Genomic DNA, 25,842 nt, shown 5'->3' on the forward strand with positions numbered 1-25,842 from the left:
CCCCTCCCCTCCCCTCCTCCCCTTCCCTTCTTCTAATCTCCGTGCCTATTGGTTTAGCCCAGTGGTAGCAAGCTTATGGCACATGCCACAGCAGGCTGTTCATATCATTGAAAACTAAGATTCACCATCACTGGTTTAGGTTTTTAATAACTTCCTGGCTTTCAATCTTTGCCTTTCCAAGTAAATTTGAAAAAAAAAATGATTACTTACCTAGTTTAGTAAGTGTATGCAAGCTTTTATGAAGGAATTAAGAAGTTTCTTTTTTATGTATTTAGTATACAGACTCGCTACACAGACCAAATTCGTAGTGACCCTCCAGTTCTCAGCCTCTCAAGCGCTGGGATTATAAGTGTGTGCCACCCTGCCTAGTTTCAGTCACTATCACAGTATGCCCCCAGGGCAGGGCTGGCATGGCAAGCCAGGGATTGAACCCTGGTCCCTGCATCTGCCTAAGCAGGCACTTTTAATCCATTGAGCTATCTGGCCAGCCCTAAGACATTTCTTTGGGACATATGACCCTGAAGTTTTATGGCCTACATATTTATATCATCCCTGGAGATCTTCCTTAAGCAATATGTCTAATTTCTCTCTCTATATTCATTTTCAGTGACATCTAATTGGTATAATTCTATTTGAGTATATTGTTCTTATTTAGAATACTGTGCTAAATTTTCATTAATTTTTGTCTTCTCCCAGGGCTCACGTGGTGAAAATGGTCCAACTGGAGCTGTTGGTTTTGCTGGACCTCAGGTATAATTTTCAAATATACCCAATTTAAAAGTGTACATCTTCTGATAGCAATGAGTTTAGGTATCATTTCAATACGTTTTAAGAGCCCAAAGATTCTCAAAGCTTTACAGCTTCCTAGGCATTGTTTTCATCTGCAATACATTTTTTCATACATTAGCACTTGAACATTCAAGCTTATGTATTTGTTAAAATAAAAATACACTGGAATAGCTTCCAATGTTCAGACTTTCAAAGATCTCAGATTTTGTTTCCTTCTACTATAATCTAATGCTGATTATAAAACACGTTTTCACATTGTATGGCTAAGTGATTTAAAATAATCACTGTGAGATCATTTTGTATAAGACTCACCATGCACCGTCGTTTGTTCCATCTCATACAGGGTCCTGACGGCCAGCCTGGAGTGAAGGGTGAGCCTGGAGAGCCAGGACAGAAGGGAAATGCCGGGTCTCCTGGACCACAAGGGCTGGCAGGGTCCCCTGGTCCTCACGTAAGTGAGAAGAATAAAAGGGGTGGCTTGGCCAGTGCCCAGCGTGGAGTGTATGTGTAGTCTGCTTTGCTTTACTACAGCGTTTCTTTTTCACTTCTCTCTACTTAGGGCCCTATGGGTGTTCCTGGATTAAAAGGTGGTCGAGGAACCCAAGGTCCACCTGTAAGTTGGTTTGACACTCTGGAGGTTGTGCACACTAGGTTCAGTCGGCTAAGACTTTTTTTTTTTTTTTTTTCCTGTATTTAGGACAGGGTCCATAGGGTCTCACTATGTAGATCAGACTCATAGTAATTCTCCTGTTTTCAGCCTCCCAAGTCCTGGGATTACAGGCAAGCACCACCATGCCCAGTCTCAATCGCCACCTCAGCAGGCCCTGCAGGCAGTGCCGACATGGCATACTGGGCATTGAACCCAGATGTTGTGCTCTGCCTAAGCAGGTGCTTTAGTTCACTGAGCTATCAGGCTGGCTCTGCTAGGACTTTCTAGCCATGTAAAAGTTTACCTTTGCCTGAAATTATTATAGTGAATATATATATATATATATATATATATATATATATATATATCCATTATATTATAGAGCAAAATATATCAAACTATACCTAATTCAGATGGAGGTCTGGGCTCAAATCAGTTTCGTAGTGTTCATGAGCCAGATGCTTCATATATAACATGGATAATTGAAAGCATTTTATAGAATTCATTATATTAACTATTTATATACTCATAAACCTACTTACTTATGTTCAAGATAAATGAAAAATGGAAAAATAGAGCCTTTACCACTAATCTGTCTGGAATCTTTCTCAAAAATACTGGGTGCATGAGGAGAAAACGATAGGGCTGTCATGTGGAAGGGAATCTAAAGTCTTAAATTTTCTTGAGATGGGGGGATTGATAGATCTCTGAAACATACATATAATCAATTGCTATTATGTAAAAATTGCTTATACAGTATTATATTTCTAGGGTGCTACTGGGTTTCCTGGTTCTGCTGGTCGAGTTGGACCTCCAGGCCCCACCGTAAGTGAATCTAGTAATTCAACTCATCAGTAATTGCACACACACACACACACACACACACACACACACACACAGATATCATTTTTATTTCATTTAACCTCTTGTGGCTTGTTTTCTGGTTCTATAGTGTTTATTACAGTAATGCATACCAGTATTTCATCAAAAAACTTTGATCATCCAGGATATTTTTGAGGCAATGATTCGCACGTCCTGTTTATCTCTGGTGTTTGCAAATTACTCTATTTGGTGCTAAATACTATCACTAGTAGCTCTGGTACTAATGCTAGTCATCATTGTCTTCAGCTGGCAGGCTTCTCTGAAACAGTCTTTGATAACTCTCATTCTTTTATTGTGAGATCGGTTCAGAAGAGGCTAAATTTTCAAAAGAGGCTAAAAAATTTTACTCTCCCAGCTGGAACAGAGTTTTCAATAAATTTGAAAATTCAGGTTAATTTCACCACTATTAATAATGATTTGAAGGGCTGTCTGCAAATGATAATAGATTTTCTCCTGGGAAATGAATCTGCAGCTGTGTTTTCTGTTATTTAAATATATTAAATATATTTAATACATATATAATCTGCAGCTGTGTTTAAATATATTAAGTGACTGATTATCTATCAGGAAAAATGAACCTGCAAGTCTTGGCACCTGAGTCTGAGGCCGAGCTTGTTGTGTCACCCTTGCCTACTGGCTTCCCCTTTTCTCTTTTGAGTATTTCTTTCTGTGTCATACTAGGGAGCTCCAGGACCTGCAGGGCCCATAGGAGAGCCTGGGAAGGAGGGACCTCCAGGTCTTCGTGGTGACCCTGGATCTCATGGGCGAGTGGGAGATCGAGGACCAGCTGGCCCCCCTGGTGGCCCAGGAGACAAAGGAGACCCCGGAGAAGATGGGCAACCTGTGAGTTTGGCGGCTTAGTTGTAGACCATCCCCACTTACTTGCAACTCATAGCACATAAGAATCACCACCACAAAGAAACTATTTAAATGTCATTCCAGCAATTTCTGAATTCTTGATGTACATTATGTCCTATAGACATTTTATTAAATATTTCTGCTCTAGAAAAAAATATGAATAAATGTCTAAAAAAGAGGAATGGACACAATTTTAAAAAATTTCTTTGGTAAATGTCTGTGTCCAAAAATTTAAACACTTTTTATATTTGAATATTAATCTGATGCTTAAAATATTAGTGCTTTTAGATAGATGCTATTTATTTTCTTCATTTGAAATTCTTTTTCTTAGGTCAGAGCATCAGTTTGAGACCATCTCACTGGCAGCCCAGGCTGGCCTCAAACTTGCAACATAACTGCCTCAGCCTCCCAAGTACTTGGATGACAGCCAGGCACCCTTATGCCATAGTTGTTTAAATTTTTAAAAAGGAAGAAACTTATTTCTTTGCAAAATTAGCTCTTTATCCAGTCAATATTCACATTATTCTTCAAGCTCCTTTCAGACTCGTGAACTGTTTTCATCTCTACATAATTGTAAAAGCTCTATGTAGAGTATAATTTAGGACTGCTCTCACACAGTAGGGTTTTGTGAAACAGGTAGTCTTTTTCATGCCAAAAAAACCTGTCTGGCTGGAATCATTCTAAAATAATTTCCCTCAGATACAAATTTACTCTATGAAGTTTTTAATTAGAGTTTATTATCAACATTAGGGTCCAGATGGTCCCCCTGGTCCAGCTGGAACCACTGGGCAAAGAGGGATTGTTGGCATGCCCGGACAGCGAGGTGAGCGAGGCATGCCAGGCCTGCCAGGCCCCGCGGTAAGTAGCCATGTTGGTCAATACTGCTTCTGAATTATACAGTGTAATTGCAGAGAGATAATTGGTTTTCGCATGAGAGACAAATGTAAGCTGTCTTGAGCTAACATAAACCCTGAGTCCCTTAAAGTCCTTTTGATCTTAAATATCAAATCCTGAACTACCTTGCTAAGTCTTTGAAAAAATGTTTTTGTTTAACCCTAGGGCTAGAGAAATAGGCAAATACAATTTGGATGATTCCTAAATCTTTCATCAAAGACTAAGGAGATCCGTGGATCCAGACAGGGGTGCTGACCTCCTGGGGAGGAGGCGGTGTTTTTTTAAAACAAACATGAGTAACAAAAACATCCATGTTTCACAGTACACCATCAAAGGCAAGAAATAATTGAGCCCCAGTAATGTTAGAGGTGACTGGGTGAACTGTAAAGCACTTTGTAGGTAATCTCCTGTCCCCTGGGGGCATCCTGAAGAATCTCATGTTCTTTAGAGTTAGATGAAAGTTTGATTCAATATTAGCTTTGAACAGACTAAACTTTTACTATTGATCATTTGCAGTGAACAAGAAAAAAATGGAATCATGGTTTATTATACGAAATGTCAACAGATGTAACCTGAAATCTTGGAACTGAGATACCTGTGGGTGCAAGTCAGGATCAGCTCATTAAGAGCTACAAGGATATCTTCCTATTGTGAGAATCCGACTAGAAATCAAAACTTGAAATTCCTCAGTGGAGAGACTGCAGTCCTAGAATACAGAAATAGGAAGAGCAGACAAAATGAGAGTGAGAAAACCTGAGTGTATCCTGTCAGTGATGGAGATTCTGAGGGGTAGCTAGAACTGTCTGTATTCACCCCAACCCCGAATGGTTGCACACATAGTGCAAAAGATGCTTTGGGGCCTTTGATGTGTCAAGAGGAATGTGAGAAAAAGTGGCTATGCCTCTAAACAGGCATTACAGACTATTATGCGATAATGAACAATTACTGCAACAGAAGGCAGTACTTAGGTACCATGGGATTAAACATAGCCTTTAAGGGAAATGACATTCTTACATTTCTACACAAGGGGTTGACATATTCCTGCTTCAATTTCAGGGCACACCAGGAAAAGTAGGACCAACTGGTGCCACAGGAGACAAAGGTCCCCCTGGACCTGTGGGTCCCCCAGGTTCCAATGGGCCCGTGGGAGAAGCTGGCCCGGAAGTGAGTGCTGCAGTGACTAGAACTTTTGTGCTATCTGGGGATTGTGGGAACGATTCTTTCATTTAGAAATTGACTTAGAAATTGATAAGTTGATTATGTATGTGACCTTAGGAAGTTTTTGTAGTGGTGCTCTTTGGTATACTTAGCTCCCTAGAGAGTTGGCTAAATTGCAGAAGAGAGGAGTGGGAACAAAATCCGTGTCTTTGCACTGACCTTTGTCTGGTCTGGAGCTGACTCTTTCCGTTGATTTTGCTTTTGCCAAATTGTTTTCAAGGTAAAATGACACTCCCATTCATCTTCTCCCTTGTTATTATTTCATTCTCTAATGGGGCATTTATCAAATTTGCCAAGCTTCCTGGTGATAGGATTAATGTAACTATTATATCTCATAAGAAGGGCAAAGGCAAGTTGAGATCATTTTATCTAAATCTCACCATAAAGTCACATTATGAATGTCATGTTCCTTTAGGGTCTTTGAGAGGAAATTGGTTTTTGACAGGCAGTTTGAGAAGTTAAAGGTTAGACTGCCCTTTTCATGGCTCTTTGGTGTGTGTGTGTCACCCAGCTCTCATATCTTCTTGAAAGAAATAAGCAGTGACTTTCACAGCTGTTTCTTATCAAATAATAAACACATAGTTCTGAAGTAATCCAAATATGGAGAGAAGACTATATTTAAAGCAGTAATTTAATATCCTCTAAATGTAGCTATATGATTTCAAAACCTCGAGAACATTAGTTGGATAAAGTCAAGAAATAAAGGTGAAAAAATGCGTTCATTTATAGTGCAAAAAGTTAGCAAGAATGTAACTGTTGTACATTTAAAGAAATTTGAGGATTGTTTTTTTCAAAATAAGAGGCTGGAGTGAACAGTTTCGAATATGATAGTTTTACAAGCCATTCCAAATGATAAAATGTTAGATTTTTTCCAAGTGAGGTTTACCTAAGTGCTAATTAATGCTGACACCTTTCTGACCATTGAATTGAGACTTGTCCATTGCTAAGTAAAGTTGTTTTTCCAATCTTATTCTCTCTAGGGCCCGGCTGGGAATGACGGCACTCCAGGACGGGACGGTGCAGTTGGGGAACGGGTAAGAACACTGCCACCAGTTTAAAAATCTAGATGCACATAGATCTGAAATATTTGTAATGCTAGTATTACACTAAAAAACTACATTTCATTTTCCAGCTCCAATACAGCTCTGATTTTTAAAAAATAGTAATAAATCTTTCTGTAGCATCATAATTTTGCAAAATCTTGTAAACGAAATGACAATTGAATGCATACCAAGGTAACTTGGTATTTTTAAAATTAAGATCAGCATGACAAATTGCTCTCATCTTTAATGCAATATAAAGGCTTTGGGTGAGGATACATTTGGTGAACCCCAATCTCACTTTTAAAAAATACAAAAGATGAAATAGAGCTGTGTGACACAAATTCTCTACCTCCTCTTTGAAATGAATGCCTGCTGAGGATATGATCATCATACACTTCATGAAGAATTTTGAAATTAGACCTGTGCCAAACCGCAAGCCCTCCCAACTTTGTCTGAGCTTCAGTCCCTGTGAAAGCTGTACAACACCAGGCTGAGGAGGGCAGGTGCCCTCCTTAGTCCATGATCTCCCATGATGCAGCACTTCTCCCCTCCCCTCTCCTCATGGCAGAATGCACTGCGGAGCCAGCAGACCTGAGTTAGCACAGTGACTCCTTGAGTAACTACTTATGTGATCTTCAGCAAATTTTCTGAACCTGTTTTTTAAACAGCTGAAATATGATTAATAGCTATACCATTGGGCATTTCTATGTTAAGTAACATGCTTTAAAAATATTTGTGGGTGGATACTCTGGAACACTCAGGGTGGAAAAATATGAAAGAGACTTGGAAGAACCTTGGAACTTCAGGGTCTGCAAAGTCTCAGCCTTGGGATTTTACACCTTTATGTAGATACTGTGTAGGGTAGTAGTCTTCACAGGTTTTGTTGATGTACTTGCTAAAATGATCTTGAAAATCTATGAATCCTATGCACACTTTATGTTGCTGTCTCATTTGTTTTTAAAAACATTATAAGTTTAGAGGCTTAGTTGCAGTGGAAATAGTTCTGAGTAAATGTATATGTGCTTTAAGTATATTTGCTTAACAAACCTTGGAGTTGTCAGTTTAACTTCTTCATTTTTTTGTGTCTGTTTTTTAACCTAACTGCCAAAGTTCATCCTGATTACCAACTGAATCAGTCCTATAAGACTTAGTTTGTGTCAGAAAATAAAATCTGTTTATTCTTCTCTTGTCTCCGCCCTCTCCTTCCCTCTCCCCTCTTCTCCTTCGCCTCCTGTTATTCAAACTCAGGACTTTGTGCATGCCAGAGAAAATAAAGCCTGGCACTATTTTTCAAGCCAAATAATTATGTTCACATAATTTTTTCACTTTTGACTTTTTACAAAGGTAATATTTGGAGCTTGGTCATAATTTGCTCATCAGGTTGAAAACAAGAGTGGCCTCTTCCTTTCATAGAGTCCTCCTAGGATTATCCCAAGGGCATTCAAGAAGTGTTTCTTTTTTTGGTGACTGAAAGTATTTACTCTTTAGTACTTAGAAATATTTACCTAATGATTGCTTGATATGACCTACTTTTCATCTCAACATGAGAGAAGAATGACTATTAAAGAGGGAATGGGGAAAGACTGCTCCAAGACTAGTTTTCTGAAAGAACACATGCAGAGTTGAAAACCTGGAGTTTGGTTTCCTTAAAAGTCTCCCTGTTTTCACACTCTGGAAAGACTATGCCTTCCAGGCACCCAGACACTCACCTTGTGCCTGCTGGTTGGAGAAAGATGGCAAAGCCTGGAATTGAACTTCCTACACCCCAAAAGCTTTGGCTCTGTGAGCAGCAAGGTGGGGGAGAGGAGAAGGAGGAGGTTGGACATTTAAGAGAGTCTTACGTCCTTCAGTTTGATTAATTAGTAAATTTAGGTAAGTTTTGTAAAGTAGTACATAAAATTGTTTTAGAAGGCCTACTTTTTATCTTGTGAGTATTATAGAGAGGATGCCTTCTCCTTGCAATAAATGTTAGAGAATAATACTGTGGCTCTTCTCATCAGGGTGATCGCGGAGACCCTGGGCCGGCAGGTCTACCAGGCTCTTCCGGTGCCCCTGGGACTCCTGGCCCAGTGGGTGCACCAGGAGACGCGGGGCAGAGAGGAGATCCGGTAAGAGGGGAGTCGGTTGTGGGCACTGCCACCCTGTGCACTTGGGTAAAGACTAGACGAAGAATGATCAACAGCCAAAGACGAGCTAATATATATATGTATAACATTTTATTCATATATACATATATACTAGTCTTAAAATATATTTGGTTTTGAATATCAATTTAAAGATCCTAATGTGCTGATTTCCATTATCTAAAATGTAACAATTTAGAAGAAATGTAATAAATACGCATCAAATCAATCAAGTAGTGTCTTTTTATCATCAATAAAAGTCTTCATTTAGTGAAGCCAGTAGCTAAGACTGACTTTAAAATTATTATTTGCATTAGCACATTCTTACCTACATATAGATATTTATCAGATTTCACTGATTTATAAGACTATATGGAGAGATACACACACATGCATGCGTGCATACATACGTGCACAGAAGTATCCGACCTCAGGCACATGTTTCCTTACATACTTTACCTGGCATGTGCATATTCTTTTTTACATGCCCTCTTACATGAAACTTTTTTCTAGGGTTCTCGAGGTCCTATGGGACCACCTGGCCGAGCTGGAAAACGTGGTTTGCCAGTAAGTATTTTTTTTTAACAAATATATATTTCTTACATGAAATGTACTTGCAAAAAAAGAAATATGATTTACAGTGCAAAAGGGGGATGGGGCAAAGAATCAATGAATACTAGATTATATTTAGAAGCAAGACTTTCTAGTGCAGACTCTAGAGTAGGAATTTGCTATACATTTCCAGAAGCCAGGAGAATGGATTTCGATAGTTTTCACCACAACACAATAAGAATTGAGAAGGTAGAATCATTTGAACTAATTTAATCAATGTAAAATACATATGTATATCGAAACATCATACATTACCTTACTAGTGAAGACTTTCAGGGTCACATTTATCTTTAAAAGAATGAGGATAACAGTGCATTACTCTCAGAGCTGTCCTACAAATTACAAAAGCGTGATTCAAGTCTGAGGTTTTCATTTTTAACCAGGCCTTTTTTTTTTTTTTTTTGCCTATCTTTTGTTCTTTTTGCTCTTTGCAGTCACTTCCAGATTATTTGTTACTCTTCATATGTCTCAGTATTTTATCTTTATCCCTTCTGAGGAATCCAATGGATCATGTTCCTCACATCTATAAATCAATGTCTGTGTTCTTGAGGAACAATTACACTCTTAACGCCCTGGTCATATTATAAAATCATTATTCTCTGCTTTGATTTGAGCATGACTTGCAAAGATTTCATAGTTGCATAGCATGTTAAGTGGAAGATTTTTCTAGCCAGTTATAGAAATAATGTAGTTTTCTTTATTAACAAGTGAACTTTAGTTGATAATTTTAGTAGATGTTTTCTTGTTTAGTTTATTTTTAATTGTGAAATTTTGGAGCTTCCTCAAAATTAATGAACCTTTAATATATTATGAAAATATTCAAGTTGATTTTGATGTTTAAATTAACATTGCTATATAGGGCAGGCCAAAAAGCTCAGCAGACTAAAGCAGCTGTAAGCAGGCACAGGGGCCGGAGGTTTGATTCCCCGGCTTACTGTGCAGGCCCTGACCCCTGCTGAGAGAGCAATTGAGACTAGGTGTGGTGGTGTGCTTGTAATCCCAGCTCTTGGGAGGCTGTAAACAGGAGAATCACTACGAGTCTGACCTAGTAATGAGACCCTGAACACGCTGTAGACCCTTCCCTAAAATACAAAAAAAAAAAAAAAAAGGAAAAGAAAATTACTTAAAAAAATAAATTTACATTGCTATACAGACATGTAAATATGAGCCAAATGGAGAGGTGCATGGCCCTCATTCCAGCACTTGGGAGGCTGAGGCAGGAGCCCAGCCTGGGCCACATACTGAGAACCTGACTGAAAATTTAAAAAAAAGAAAAAAAAATAAAGAAATGATTACCAGAATATAGTTTTATTTTTTATTATTAAAAAGATTCTAGGAGCTGGGAAGATAGCTCAGTGGTCTAAGTGCCCGCCTGGCAAGTGCAAGGACCTGGGTTTGATGCCTGGTACCTCACGCAGTGCTGGTCTGGAACTGCAAGTGCGTGGTGCTCACCACCGAGACCAGCTGTGGTGGTACACACTTGTACTCCTAGTGCTGGGGAGGCTGAGATAGGAGGATCACTATGAGTATGAGCTGCATGGGGAGACCCTGTACTAGATTCTACAATATATGCCAATTAAGAAAGACTAAATTTATAAGTCAAAATAGCAAACCTGCACCAAAAAGGGCAAGCTTAACCCAAGAGCCAGTGGACTTGGTTATGTCCATCTTCCAAAGCAAGGTTAACAGGGTTCCAAGTTGCTTTTAGGTGAGCTCTACAGACAGTGGGAGCTGCCCTGTAGTGGGCGGCCCTGTGCCATTGGTGGATTTGCTGTGAACTGCTGAACCCCTGAAGCTGTCCTGATTCTCTTGGACCTAAAACTAAACACAAGGAACAAACAAATAATCCATGTAGCATGGCTGAGATTGGTCAGCTGGTTTTCACCTGCAGTATCTATTCCAAAGTAAAATTCTTCCTTGTGGCTTTTTCTCTAGTGTCCAGGGACTAGGGCCACTGCACCTGTGCACAGAGAGATAAGGCAGATTCGATGAAGGTGACCAAGGTCTCCTTTGCTTCTCCTTCGGATGAGGACAGTGTAGTGATAATGTTCTGATTTCATTTGCTTGAATTCTTGCCTACTTCTTAGCATAGTCCTGGCTATCATATCTGACTAGGTCATCTGCATTTACAAATTTAATACACGTTTCATTTATAGAAGAAGCAAAATAAGTTAACAAAAGTACTTTTCTATTTTAATTTCAAAGAATCTATAGAAATAATGCTTTTATGTAATTATATCAGTTAACTATATCAGATATAATTTTTAAATACCTTACTGATAGGTTACATGAAACTAAAAAAAAAAACCCTTCTTTTTAATATAAATGTATGAGAAATATTCATTGTTTGCCTACTGTTCCTTAGGAAAAACTGACAAAAATTCCTAGGTATATATTTATCTAAAGGTATTTATGTAAGTGAATGTGTTCATCCATACAAAATACAACATTCAAAATTAAAGATGTAAATGGTTCAATTGTATTATATTTTAATGTCAAGAAGTAAGAATATCTGTGCCTTAACTCTGCTTCCAGGGCCCTCAAGGACCTCGGGGGGACAAAGGTGACAATGGAGACAGAGGTGACCGAGGTCAGAAGGGCCATAGAGGCTTCACTGGTCTTCAGGGTCTTCCCGGGCCTCCTGTAAGTTGTCGCTCTAAGAGGATTCTTCTCTTCATGTGAATATGCACAGGCTCCTTGACAAGAATGCTTTTCTGTTCATACAATACGTGGATGTTTTGTATTTCAATTTCAAAATTTTATGGATGAGTACTAATTACCCAGTTACCAAGTAGCGACACCCTAATAGATGTTGTAATTTTGTGGGGAAGAAATAAAGCAAAAAGTGACATCTGTATTCCTACAGGGACCTTAGTGTTGGTGAACTCACGAGATTGCAGAGTGGTGACTTGGTAGTTTGTGATGCTAACGCCAGTGCCAGGATATTTTCAATACTTGACAGTGGCACAGTCTAAGAAGAAATGAATATTTTAGTGACATTTAAACTTTGATTCCCCCTTAGGGTCCAAACGGTGAGCAAGGCAGTCCCGGAATCCCTGGTCCATTTGGTCCAAGAGTAAGTAACGAGAAGGAATGTTACAGATGTAAATAATAATGATGCCTTTGGTGGCATAATGCTGATGCTTGGGTCTTGTGTGTGTGTGTGTGTGTGTGTGTGGTACTGAAGCTGGAGCTGGTTCATGTTCTCTGAATTAGACAGCAAATTATGAGACAAACCATTCAGCTATTAATTTCAATTTCTTGAAATACAGGCCCACAGTAAAATCCCTTACCTAGGGTTGGTGTGTATTTATCTGTTTATTTTCTCATTTTAGACCAATTGAATTTTCCCTAACATTTTTACTCATTTTTGATGTAATTAGAACTACTCTTGAAGTGGAGACAGATTTTTGAAGCTGGATATATTTTGTCTTTTTAAGCAATTGTGATTATTTCTCAGAATACTTTCTACCAGGCTAATTTGGAAGTGAATATCCAGATGAAGCTAATTTTTGAAGCTTTTAGAAATTATACATTTATATCAATGCTGTCTCTAGCATGTCATAAGAAATTGACCCACCCATATAACTATTTAGGAAAATAGAAAAAGGGAACCCAGAAACAAAGAAAAATCAATTAGAAAAATTTCTTCCATATATAAATACAGAATAAGGAAACCATACATTAAATTGAGAATAATAGTAATGAGGATAACCATGAGAAGATGAAATTCTATAGTATAAGAACCCACAATTTATTTATTATAATAAATCTTATAGATATAATATGATAAAATTTATTGTAATAAATACTCCATCTTCTCTCATTTCTGTATTCTAAATTAATTTAATTTTCAACTAAGTTTACTTGAAATTGAACAGAAGAATTAATACCAATAGAAGTAAGTGCTTAGTCTATGAAGGTCATTCACTTGTTATCATCTTCTGCCATGCAAGGATCAGGAACAGTTCCTGTGTGATAAAACTGCACTGTGACAAAGTGACAGAAGACCATTTATTAGGCGTTAAGAAAATGAATACAATAAATCTTTGCAATAGCTCCATTCTTACAACAGTTCTTTAATTAGAGAGAAGCATTCTAAACTTTTTTTCTTCACAGCATCTAAAACTCAGTCTTTGTTTTCTTTTAGGGTCCTCCAGGCCCAGTTGGCCCATCAGGAAAAGAAGGAAACCCTGGTCCACTTGGGCCGATCGGGCCTCCCGGTGTGCGCGGCAGCGTAGGAGAAGCAGGTCCGGAGGTAAAGCCCCAGGGTCTGCATGCAGGCCACACTGTCCATGTCAGTAGTGTGGATTCCAGCCAGCGAAGTCTGTGAGGCCAATGGACGGAGACTGAAGGGGCCCTGAAATCACACCCAGAATGCACACAAGAGAATGCGTACATGAGTTTCTTTCTTGGGCACTATTTTAAATGTCTGTCAAATGCCAGTTATTCATAAAATCTTTATGAAAATATTGGCAAATGAAGTATATGACATTGAAGTTCTTCCTTTCTCAAAATGGTACTCAGGAGATTTCAGTGAAAATATTTTATTAAAAAATTCTAATAACTCTGACTTGAGGATAAAAACTTGGAAAGTGTCATGTGTCTTCCACGTAAGTGCGTAGTAATACTCATGCGCTCATCTGGGAAACTGTACTTTCTTCTTGGTTGTACTTTCTTCTTATTTACTTTTCCCTCATTTTTTTTTTTTTTGCAATACCATCAGACAAAATGTTCATTATTTTCACTGTGGGTTAAGTAGGCTTACATGTCATATGGCTTACATTTTTCTACGAACACAGAACAAATTCTGAATTAGAATACCTTGAGTTCTGTGGCTTTGTATTAACTTCGTGTTGGTGGTTTAGTGATTTTTGGTATATAAAATATCTTTCTCCTTGAGATTAGAATGCATAGAATCATGACAACCTTGGAGAAAAATAATCTAGATATCCTTATATTCATATTTCTATGTATCCAGATAGCCATATATCTATAGGATCATACTTCCATATATTTATATAGCCATACATCTGTTTATCTATAGATCTCTACATAAGCAAGTATCATGTGATTGACTTTTATTTATCTCAGATTCTGACATGCAATATGTAGACTGAGAAACAGGCAGCCCTTAGCGCTGGTGGGAGATAGCATGGTAATCAGCTCTCTCTGTTTGCTGGAGGGAATGTCACTCTTCTGAGACCATTGAATTGGAATGTCCCTTTGTAAATTCCCTGTGCACTTCATCCCAGACCAGTTTGGGAAAACAAAACTAAAACTAGTGTGTGAAATACTGTTCTCATTTCTTAATCAGGGTCCTCCTGGTGAGCCTGGCCCACCTGGCCCTCCGGGTCCCCCTGGTCATCTTACGGCTGCTCTTGGGGACATCATGGGCCACTATGATGAGAGCATGCCAGATCCACTTCCAGAGTTTACTGAAGATCAGGCTGCTCCTGATGACAAAAATAAAACTGACCCAGGAGTCCATGCTACCCTGAAGTCGCTCAGCAGTCAGATCGAAACCATGCGCAGCCCTGATGGCTCCAGGAAGCACCCGGCCCGGACTTGTGATGACTTGAAGCTTTGCCACTCGGCCAAACAGAACGGTGAGTGTAGCTGGCCCAGGGCAGAGTGCACCTCTGATAGTGGTATTCTCAACTCACACAAAAAGTGTTTGATTAGCTCTCTAATTAGTAAGAGATGGAATGATAAGCATGCCCCAGAGCTTCTCGTTTGGTGGTGAAGACCTCGAAGAATGGCATGAACTGTGATAGAGGAGATACACTTCTGATAGTCTAAAATTTCATGGTAGTATTTCCATTTCCATTAGGAACTCCTACATTTAAATTAGTAGTAAATTTTGTGAAGTAGAAGCAATCTATCTGTATATATCTGTATCTGTATTTATCTCTATATCTCTGTTTATATCTGCTTAAACCTATTTATTTACCTCTCAGTTTTAATGTGGTAATATAAACTGTTGGATCACTGAGAGAAAAAGAAAGCACATATTATTTCCCAAATTTGTTTGAATATGTAATTCTTTTCATACAGCTTAATATTCCAAGAATCACACTATTAGAACCTGTCCTGGCAGGACCCTGTTACAGTGAGGTCCAAAGACATTTTGACATGCAATAATGATCCTGTTCTAGTTGCATAAGTGTCTCAGTTAGTTTTTACTCATTGCTGGGACAAAATACCCAAAACCCAAAATTAAAGACGGAAAAGTTTATTTAGCTCACAGATAGTGGAGGTTTCAGTTCATACTCGTCTGGCTCCAAGGCAGAGTACCACAAAGCAGAAGACAGAAGTTCATGGTAGTAGAAAACAGGAAAGAGCAGAGGAAGGAGCAGCAGGTGTCCCATCTATCAAGCCTCTCTCCCTTCCTTCTATGCTGGCTGTGAAGACCAGAGCTCCTCAAGGAAGTGGCAGGGGCTGTTAAGATCATCCTGCCCTGAGGAAGTGACCTGTGGAATCCTTCCATAACCCATTTGTTTACCCTATTTGTGCTGAGTCACTCTAAGGCAGGCCCTCCCTGTCCTAGTGGAGAGCTCCCCAGGCCCAAGAGCTTGGAATCACTGAGCAGATACATCCAAGCTTTCAACTTCCCAAGTTGACACAATGCATCAACCACTACAATAAGCGTGCTTAAAAAAAAGTTATCATCTTTTTTATATATAATTTTATTGAGAAACAAATAGCAATGAGACAGTTTCAAAACTGATTAGTAGGGCAGTTTCAATAATTAATATATTGCATATTGTTGTCTTCTTATGGGTTATTCATAGTACAAGATCCTGACATGATATCTTGTCCACAAACACTATTAGTTACTGCCATACTCTCTCTCAAGTAAACTTTGTTTTTTAAAAAAAGGTAATATTTAGATTCTCATCTTGATTGTCCTGGTAATGCCTAGAGAACAGAGATCCTTGACCACGGAAATAAGCTGTGGAATGATTAAACATCTCAATTAACTTTGGAATGACCACTGACAAGGACAGCTAAAATGTTTTCTTTGTAGAATGGGCAATGTTATTCTCAACTCTACTTTACATCCTCTTTTATTTTATTTTACTTGCAACTCATGTTTTCATAAATATGTATCCATAAATTTGTATTTTTATGTATATTTATTTTATCATATCTAGTACCTCAAATGGTTGTGGTCTATGTTATCTCAAAACTTGTTTCAAAACTCTCCTTTGTGTGTGAAGATTAATTTCACAGAGGGCTAATGATTTTATCCATAGTATCCTAAGTGCAATTTGACTCATATACTCACTTTACTCATAATTTTGATAATACGTTACTACTATTTTTTTTTCAAATACTGATTTCAGAAATTAATGGGAATACATCTATCTTGGCAAAATCACTTACAGTGATTATCCATTTTTGATACTTTTTTCCGATAAAATGGGAGAAGAGATTTATTTCACATAGATGTTTTGAGCCTTAGATCTGTTTGATGCAGTGCCCTGGAACCACAATTAGCATGTAGAAAGGCCCTACCCATGTGTCCTTAATTACTAAGTCTGTATTTTTCAAATCCTGTGTTAATTAATTTGGGACCTCAGGAACATCTTTGAGATTCTTTTCACTTAGAAAGTGTTTCTATTTTGATAAATAGGTGAATACTGGATCGATCCTAACCAGGGATCAGCCGAAGATGCGATCAAAGTTTACTGCAATATGGAAACAGGAGAAACATGCATTTCAGCAAACCCATCTACGATCCCGCTTAAAACTTGGTGGGCCAGCAAATCTCCTGACAATAAACCTGTATGGTATGGCCTTGACATGAATAGAGGATCTCAGGTAACTTAATATGACTACTTAGTTGTAACCTTTGCTTTCGTTATTTATGAGCTCCTATTTATTTATTTATTTATTATGTATATTATGTATTTAGGACAGGGTCTACAGGGTCTCACTACGTAGATTTGACTCATAGCGATCCTCCTGTTTTCACCTCCCAAGGATTACAGATGTGCACCACCACGCCCAGTCTCAATCTCTGTTTTAGCACACCCTGGGGTGGGGCTGGCACAGCACACCAGGGATTGAACCCCAGCCACTGCACTCTGCCTAAGCAGGTGCTTTAGTCTGCGGAGCCATCTGGCCAGCCCTCTTTGTATTTATTTAGCAGTATGATATGCTGCTATTTCTTGCCATGATTGTTTTTCAGTGATACATTCTCAGTAACAACTACAATAGAGATGCAGAACACATTTTACCATGAGACAAATTGAAATGAAATTTGCGTTATGATTTTTTTGGGTGGAATATTTTTAATATGAATTCATCTAGTGCATTTGACACTGACTGGGAAGTGGTCTTGCCTCAGTTGAAAGATGGTCACTATTTTTAGCTTCAGGAGTTGGTGCTCACGCTTAGCTGCAGTTCTTCCTGATGTTGGGCTCTCTGAAGTGATAGAACTTTCCAGAGCCTTAGGGTTGACAGCTTGCACAGAGAGTGGCAGTGTGGATTCCACGGGCTGTGTGAATCTGAATGCTCAGCGTGGTGTCTTGTACAGGACAAGTGATAAATGTCGTGTCATTCAACACTGAAATCATTTTGTGAATGTTGCAGTATTAAACTTAAAGTATGTTGTAATTATATAAATTTTATTAATATTCTGAGTTCCAATGTGCTCTGTTTCTTTTTTTATTGATTTCTTTTATTAATTTTATTGAGAAATAAATAACAATGAGAGTTTCAAAATAGGTTAGTAGGATAGTTACAATAATTAATACACTGCATATTGTTGTCTTCGTAGTAGTTATTCATGGTACAAGATGCAGACATGATATCCTGTTTTAAATATTATTAGTACAAATCTTTCTTCTCATTGAATTAAGAGAAAGTAGATGTATATCTTTCCTAACTATTTTGTATATACAGATATAAAATGGTCCTTCATTTGTATCCCCTTTTTTTTGTTTAGTTTTGTCAAAAATGGATATTGCATTGCCATTTAAATATTGTAGGTGTGTGAATTCAGCAAAATAATCCAATATAATCCAGTAGTCCATAATAGTAGTGGGTTATCCATAGGACTGGTAATGCCAGAAGTTGTTGATTGCCAGAAGTTGTTGGTACTGCCAACAACTTCTGGCATGTTTCTTACACAATCCAGGGTTCAGAGCCTCATCTGGTGTTGCTGCGTCCTACTGTAACATGAATAAGTCATCCCCGATCTCACTATGCCAGCCTTTCTCCAATATTTTCTTCTGATCTCTGCTCTTAACCTTTCCCAGAATCCACTCAGAATAAACAAGATGTAAAACACCACGGGTGTGTGCAAGATATGCCAGACTCTACCCTTAGTTAATGAACAAGAAATTCTTAAACGTAAATTTAAGCAATGGAAATGTGGCTTCCTATGTTGTGTAAAACCTCAAATATTAGCACTGAAAATGAAACATAAATTATGAAATGAAAAAGAGCCCGTGGGAAATTATTTTTGATAATTTTGGGTTGCCAAATGGAAAAATTTAATTTGTATTTCCTGCAAGTAAAGAACAGCTCGGTAAAAAAAAAAAAATTATTCCAACAGTTAATGCTCAATGCTTATTACACTTAGCTGTAAAACTAATGAGTTTTTTTTTTATATGATTAAGATATATTCTAAAATATTTAACCTTTCTCTGGAAAATTATGATTATTAATCAGCTTCTTTTCTTTGACATACTAAAGACAGATGTAAGCATACATGGAAATATTAATATATTCTATGTGTATAGAGTAGCTTACTATATGACAAGAATTAAGGTAACATACTTCAAAAATGATTTATCTAAAATTAATTAATTTAATTAATGCATTAGGAAATCCTTCAGTATTGTGTTTTGTTTTTCTTTTAGTTCAGTTACGGAGATTACCAGTCTCCTAATACTGCTATTACCCAGATGACCTTCTTGCGCCTCTTATCGAAGGAAGCATCTCAGAATATTACTTACATCTGTAAAAACAGTGTAGGCTACATGGATGACGAGACCAGCAGCGTCAAGAAGGCCGTGGTGCTCAAAGGAGCAAATGACCTGGCAATCAAGGGGGACGGGAACCTGAGATTCAGATACACAGTCCTCCAAGATACTTGCTCTGTGCGTACTTTCTATCTCATTTACTTATTTTTATATTAATTTTATTGAGAAAGAAGTAGCAATGAGACAGTTTCAAAACAGGTTAGTAGGAGAGTTACAATAATTAATACATTCTATATTGTTGTCTTTGTAGTTATTCATAGTACATGATGCAGACATGGTATCTTGTCTAAACACTGTTAGTTCAAAACTTTCTTCTCACTGAACAAGAGAAAGTAGCTGTATACCTATGCGAACTATTTTGTATATACAGATATGATTATATTTTTTCACTACAAAATGGTCCTTCATTTGTAGCCCCCTTTTTTGTTTAGTTTTGTCAGAGATGGGTATTCCATTGCCATTCATATACTGTAGGTACATGAATTCAGCAAAATATTCCAAAATAGTCCAGTAGTCTATAATAGTAGTGGGTTATCTGCATGACAGGCAACGTAAGAAGTTGTTGACTTGAGCCTTTCACAGCTCAGCGTATTAATATGGCTTTACTTTTTATACCTCATTTTTATACTTTTCTGTTAGATGATTAAGACTAAGATAAAGGAAGACCTATATAACAAAAAATGTAACTTTTGTATCTAACAAGGTCAGTCAAATCCCCTCAGGATTTACACTGAAACCCTGTACAGCAGTTTATAGATCCTTTGTCAGCGTCAGCCATATGGATGAATCACAGCCATTGCTTGACCAATTTGCTCTCTGTGAGAGCTTGAGAGAATGTTTTCTCTCCATGTGACTCTCCTTAGGCACACTCTACATCATGGATCATTTTCCTCTGTGGCTCCATAATCCCCTTGATCAGAAAATTTGGGACACCACTGAGTTGCAGGATGTTACAGTACAGGTTCTCCTATGTCCTGAGTCCTCACTGACCTTGAAGGGCTAGGGCCACAATGTTGGCTGTCTTTGCAGCCCTTCTTTTTCTCTAATTTTTTGGTCTGCAAACTTAAAAGTGAGAGACACAGTACTTCTTAAGTTATTTATTATCTGCTTTTTTATTTTTGAAAGAAGAAAATCTGTTAAAAATACTAGCATGGCATTGGAAGTCAGAACAAATTCATCTCATGTGTAGATACACCAACATTTTGTGCACAATTGTTCTTCAGGTAAACTTGAACGTGTATTAGGACATGAGGTGCGGCAGAAGTATTAACATGGGAAAGAGGGAACTGGGTCCCTAGGATTAGATCTTGCTTGTTTGCAGCTCTCTTTGGTTCTTCTGTAAGGTATTTAGCTATTAACAAAATATCTGGATTCTAAAATGTGCAGTCAAGTTGATTTGCATGTCTTTAAAATGGCGTACTCAGATAAAAGACAAGGAAAAATGTGGGATGATGGATTATAATCTCATTTGTAAAACATTTGGTACAGGATCTCACTATGCATCTTGGACTCATAGTGATCCTTCTGTCTCACCTCCCACCCCCAAGCGCTGGGATTGCAGATGTGTTCCATTATACGTCTTGGTGTTAGGCTCGACACAGGGCTGGCAAGGCATGTGGTGCTGGGGATCGAACCCCAGGCCTTGTGTTTTCCCAGTTTAGATTGCTGAGCTAGATCCACAACCCTATAATGTTATGCTTATGAACAAAAAGTTCTTTCATAATTTATGATGTGACTATTTGAGCAAGGAATTTACTTAGAAAAAGAACCTTCTATGCGTCTTGGTGCTTTGAGTGCTCTGACTTTTAAGTAGTGCTCTTTGCTTCTAAATTATAAAAATTAGCTGGATACATTGTCATCTCACCTCATTGGGAAAGTCTGAATAGACTCTTCATCTATTGCGTCATTTAATTTCAGAAACGAAATGGAAATGTGGGCAAGACTGTCTTGGAATACAGAACACAGAACGTGGCACGCTTGCCCATCATAGATATCGCCCCCGTGGATATTGGCAGCCCAGACCAGGAATTTGGCGTGGAACTGGGGCCAGTTTGCTTCATGTAACGCAAACCCAGAGAGACCGGCAGCACGCACCACCTGAACGACAACCAGCGCCCTTCATGAGAACCTTTGACTGTTTGAAGTTGATCCTGAGACTCTTGAAGTAATGGCTGATTCCACATCAGCACTGTACATATGATCTTACGTGCCTGGCCTCCTTACCCTTCAGAATATTTATTTTACTGACACTTCTCAAGTTTTAATTGACCTAAAATATTTTTCAATACAAAAGTTTAGGTTTAAGACAACCAGTGACAGTGATCACCTTTTACAAAAAGTAAACTGATGAAATAAATAAAACTCTGTTTTCTTCAATTTATTTCAATGCAATGAAAAAAATGCTTAGTATTTATGAAGAAATTCGTCTTCCTGGCAGATAGCTTAAAGAGTGGGGTATATGAAACCACAACGCATGTTTATTTTGCTTGGCTGAGGTTTAAAAAATAGAAAGTAGAGCCCTTTTGTGACCTCTTATTCCCAGATTAGTAGTGAAAAATAAAAATGTTTAACCTCGTAATTGAAACCCACATCCACATCTTGATATTGTATAACTATTACAGGGAATTTTTAATTTAAAAATAATGCCAGTTTTTCACTGCCTTACATAGAGTTTTTAAATAGTATATACTCAGTGGAACTTCAGGAGAAAAAAGTAAAAATGCTCCACCTCAAATTTTTGTAAAGGCTGATATGTTTAGACTGATTTCATATTCAATTTTCACAGTGCCTTTTCCTTTTGATGCATTCTGTGAATACGGAGAGATGTATAGCATTTAATGCATTTGTATTTTCTTACCCAAGAAGACATTGAGCAAAATAATTGCATATATGTCTATGAACACATCGTTGGGTCCCATAGTTGGGACTCTTTCACATGTACATTCTCATCCTGAAGCCTATAATGAAGAAAAATATGTAGAAACCCAGAGTTGTGAAGTTGTCGCTCATCAAATGTGAGGATTGGGATTAGAACATTTGGCCTTTGAACTCGCATAGACAAAATGGCCCAACATTTCTTAGCATGAGCTACCTCATCTCTAGAAGCTGGGATGGACTTACTCTTCTTGTTTATATTTTAGATACTGAAAGGTGCTATGCTTCTGTTGTTATTCCAAGACTGGAGATAGGCAGGGCTGAAAATTATTATTATAATTATGATGATATCCTTTAATGTTGGTGCTGAAATTCTTTCTTTACAATTTTTTTTAAATAAAGACTGTTTCATCAATGACATTTGTGAAGATGTACCTGTTAGACTTCCCTTCCCCAAAAGGTAGAGTGGTGTCCCAGTGCCTTTCTCTGCTCTGCTGTCATACTGTACCCGCTGTGCTTTGTAATGCTTTCATGTTTCTGAGACCAGAGCACGCAGGTCCCCTCATGTCTCAAGAGATTTTTTTTTTCCTTCATTGCATCTGTTGGCTCCATTTTAATTTCTTATTTAAAAATAAACAGGGGGAAGCCCAAGGACAAGCCATGCACAGAACTTTGGCCATGTATCTCTGCAAAGCATCAAATTAAATGCACGCATTTATCATGTCAGTGGTTTTTTTTTTGTTTTGTTTTGTTTTTTGGAATTTATTTGAACATATTAGCTCTATTTCATTCTCAACAGTGGCAAGTAAGGTGTTGGTATTCTTTGCCATTTGTTTGAAAGATACAACAAATGCTTTTCATCATGTGTACATTGCCTTATAAGTGAAAATCTACCCGTGCTATTCCCCAGAAAGACAGTGTGACAGTTATCACAGTCTCCAAAAATATCAGAGTAGTAGTACTGATATAAAGGAAAACACAGATTTTTTATGTTTGCATAAATTTATAATAAAATATATCAATATTGTCACATATGAATTTAGTTTAAATATTTTCACGGTTCATATTCAATGCTTATTTCAGGCAAATTTTTTTCACAAATTCATTATTATTTGAGCAATATGTGTTTGATTCCAATATTTATATAGCTAAAGAGATTTATGAGTTTTGTTGATATTTTTTCAAGTTCAACCTACATAGGTTGCATAACTTCAGATGAGTGGTCAAAAATGTGTGGTTATTCTATTAAGAAAAAGCTAACAAGGGCCAGCCACATAGCTCAGAGGACTAAAATGCCTGCTTAGGCGGAGTGCAGCAGCCAGGTTCGGTCCCCGGCGTGTCATGCCAGCCCTACTCCTGGGGCATGCTGAGACGGTGATTGAGACTGGGCGTGGTGGCACACCCCTATAAACCTGGCACTTGGGAGGCTGAGAACAGGAGAATCATTATGAGTCCAATCTACATAGGGAGACCCTGTAGATCCTGTAGATCTTGTACTAAATTAAAAAAAAAAAGCAAGCAAGCAAACAAAAAGAAAGAAAAAAAGAAAAAACTAACAATTTTCCAGGCCTGGTGGCACATACCTGCAATCCCAGTATGTGGGAGGTTGAGGCAGGACAACTGAAAATTCAAGGCTAGCTTGTACCACATAGGAATACCATGTCTCAAAAACAAACAAACAAACAAACAAACAACAACAAAAACAAGTAAAAAAGAAAAGAAAAAGAAAAAGAACCCTAACCTCCAGGAAACAGTAATAACTTCTAACTACTGAAATATGAGCTCCTATTTGGAGCCCAAGAATGCTACCAATAAAAACCTGTCTAACCAATTCAAGCTGCTCAGATGTCTTGCATGTCTTCTCGATCTGACTGTGGCATCAGGCAAGTGGTCTTACACGTGTCCCAAAGGCAACTCAGCATCTACCCCATCAGACATGGTCTACATCTGGGGAGGAACACACCACTAATTTGTTAATTTAATACAAGACAAACACAGGTCCCTCAAAGTTATAGAAATTAAGACATAGAAGAAAAAATAACGAAGCATGAACTGTGCTAAAGCACTTCAAACATAATACAAAATCTGATCATTTTGGTGAAGGTCAAAGTAATTGTGTTCCAAGTTGAGAAGAAATTTGAGGCCGTCGTGAAAACATCCCTTCTCAGTAGAACTGATCACAAAACAAGTGCAGAGAAGGTCTGGAGAAAATAATGATGATAACCATTGCCCCCAGAATCCCTCTCTCAACACAAAGAAAAACATCTCAGGACAACTTTCTTTTGAAGTTCTGCACATTTTAGGAGACATTGTATCATAACTCTTTAAAAATCAGTGTGGGGACAAAGGTCCAACACACAAACAAAACAATGTTCTCGCGGCAACAAACCCAAATCTTTGAGCCCTGGGGCATGCCAGCAACCTGATTTTTTCTGTTTTTTTTTTTTTTTTTTCAAAATGACCAGCTCATTCAAAAGCAACATTTGCTTTCAGCCTTCTTTGCCAATGCGTTATTTTCTCCAATTATTAAGTGTTATTGTTGCACAGGGCCAGTCCTAATCTTCTTTTATTTTTTTAATACTCCACGATCTCTCATGCCTTCCCTACCCCATGCCCATGGCTGTAATGGCTATCAATAAGTTACCAGCAGCAAATACATGTACTCTTTGGATTTTGAGAACTGGACATTTAAATGCTTAACGCAATATCTTCTTCTGACTTTCAGAGATTTGTGTAGCTCTCTAAATTCAAAAACAAATCATGTGGGCTGGGGAGATGGCTCAATGGAATAAGCACTTCTCTGGCAAGCACAAGGGCCTGAGTTCAATCCCCGGTTCCGTAAAAAAAAAAAAAAAATCATGACATTTGTATCTCAAAGAAGGGTTATGTTTAATGGTGTCTCTTGGACAATAGCCATCCCATTTAGCCTAGAAGCCAAGAGTTCTTGTTGTCACTTGCCCTACTCTAACTATGCCAGGATCATATCACAGTATATTCTATTTTGTCCCTCTTGTTTTTCAGGCCAGTCTGTTCTCTCCATTTTCATTGCCACCATCCTAGTCCACATAACCTGGACTCTTTTCGTAACCTCCCAACAGATTTTCAGACATTTACACTTCCCCTCTCCTGACCTCTTCTTCCTGTGATAATCAGTCAATCATCAATCAAGTGGACCAGTCACTTTGATTAAGCAGTTGATCAAGAGATCAATTTGAGAGACAATTCTGAATGTGGTACATATCACTTGCCTCACCCTACTAACAAAAGATACACATACAATATACACAAAAATACATCATATATATATATTCAGTATATCATTGAATTGGCTTCCCTTTGCTCGTTTGAAGACAACCATTCTCCAATGATAATGTCTGGCATGCCCTGACCCCTCAGTCTTCCTTAGGTCACTAGACACTTTAGTCTTTGCTCCACTCAGGCTTTTTGTCCACTTCCTGAAACTTACTGGGATCTCCACCCATTGAAGTCCTCGCTTGCACATTCTCTTTCTACCCAGTTTGCCTGTTCTACTTTTCTGAGCTATCCCCAGTGCCACCTCTTTCCGAGCCCTTGCTGAGCTCCTCAGCCTCCACCACAAAGCTGCTTGGGTACATTCTCCTTTCACGGATTTCCTTGGCACCCTGTTGTTTTTCCTTCGTAGTGCAACTTCCTATATTTTTATTGTTGCATTGGTTATTTCATCAATGTCAATTTTTCAGAAAACTGTATCTGTTATAAAAGCAGGGGTTATTCACACAATATTATAAAAGTCCTTCTTAGTATGCCTGCCAGTTCGGCACCAATGCACTGCTGAGGAGAGATGACACACTATGTGCTGGAGTGAACCGAAGGTACAGGAAAAGTAAATTCCTAGTTCATCCACACCTGATTTCCCCGATAAA

At 38.2% G+C, this 25,842-nt stretch overlaps 1 protein-coding gene across 1 annotated transcript in view; it reads left to right on the forward strand.

Moving 5' to 3' along the window:
• The window catches only part of Col5a2 (collagen type V alpha 2 chain), a 153,329-nt gene extending 130,663 nt beyond the window's left edge, over window positions 1-22,666 (forward strand). The window contains exons 37-53 of the mRNA XM_023712336.1: window positions 656-750; window positions 1,133-1,240; window positions 1,349-1,402; window positions 2,210-2,263; window positions 3,002-3,163; window positions 3,929-4,036; window positions 5,129-5,236; window positions 6,271-6,324; window positions 8,334-8,441; window positions 8,970-9,023; window positions 11,604-11,711; window positions 12,091-12,144; window positions 13,219-13,326; window positions 14,386-14,677; window positions 16,708-16,895; window positions 18,944-19,183; window positions 20,984-22,666. Of these exons, the coding sequence (XP_023568104.1) occupies window positions 656-750; window positions 1,133-1,240; window positions 1,349-1,402; window positions 2,210-2,263; window positions 3,002-3,163; window positions 3,929-4,036; window positions 5,129-5,236; window positions 6,271-6,324; window positions 8,334-8,441; window positions 8,970-9,023; window positions 11,604-11,711; window positions 12,091-12,144; window positions 13,219-13,326; window positions 14,386-14,677; window positions 16,708-16,895; window positions 18,944-19,183; window positions 20,984-21,130 (2,042 nt within the window). The 3' untranslated portion in view covers window positions 21,131-22,666. The remainder of the gene's footprint in view (window positions 1-655; window positions 751-1,132; window positions 1,241-1,348; window positions 1,403-2,209; window positions 2,264-3,001; window positions 3,164-3,928; window positions 4,037-5,128; window positions 5,237-6,270; window positions 6,325-8,333; window positions 8,442-8,969; window positions 9,024-11,603; window positions 11,712-12,090; window positions 12,145-13,218; window positions 13,327-14,385; window positions 14,678-16,707; window positions 16,896-18,943; window positions 19,184-20,983) is intronic.
• The last annotated feature ends 3,176 nt before the right edge of the window (window positions 22,667-25,842 follow it).

This window comes from Octodon degus, unplaced genomic scaffold, assembly GCF_000260255.1.
Source record: "Octodon degus isolate 3935 unplaced genomic scaffold, OctDeg1.0 scaffold00025, whole genome shotgun sequence".
NCBI lineage: Eukaryota > Metazoa > Chordata > Mammalia > Rodentia > Octodontidae > Octodon > Octodon degus.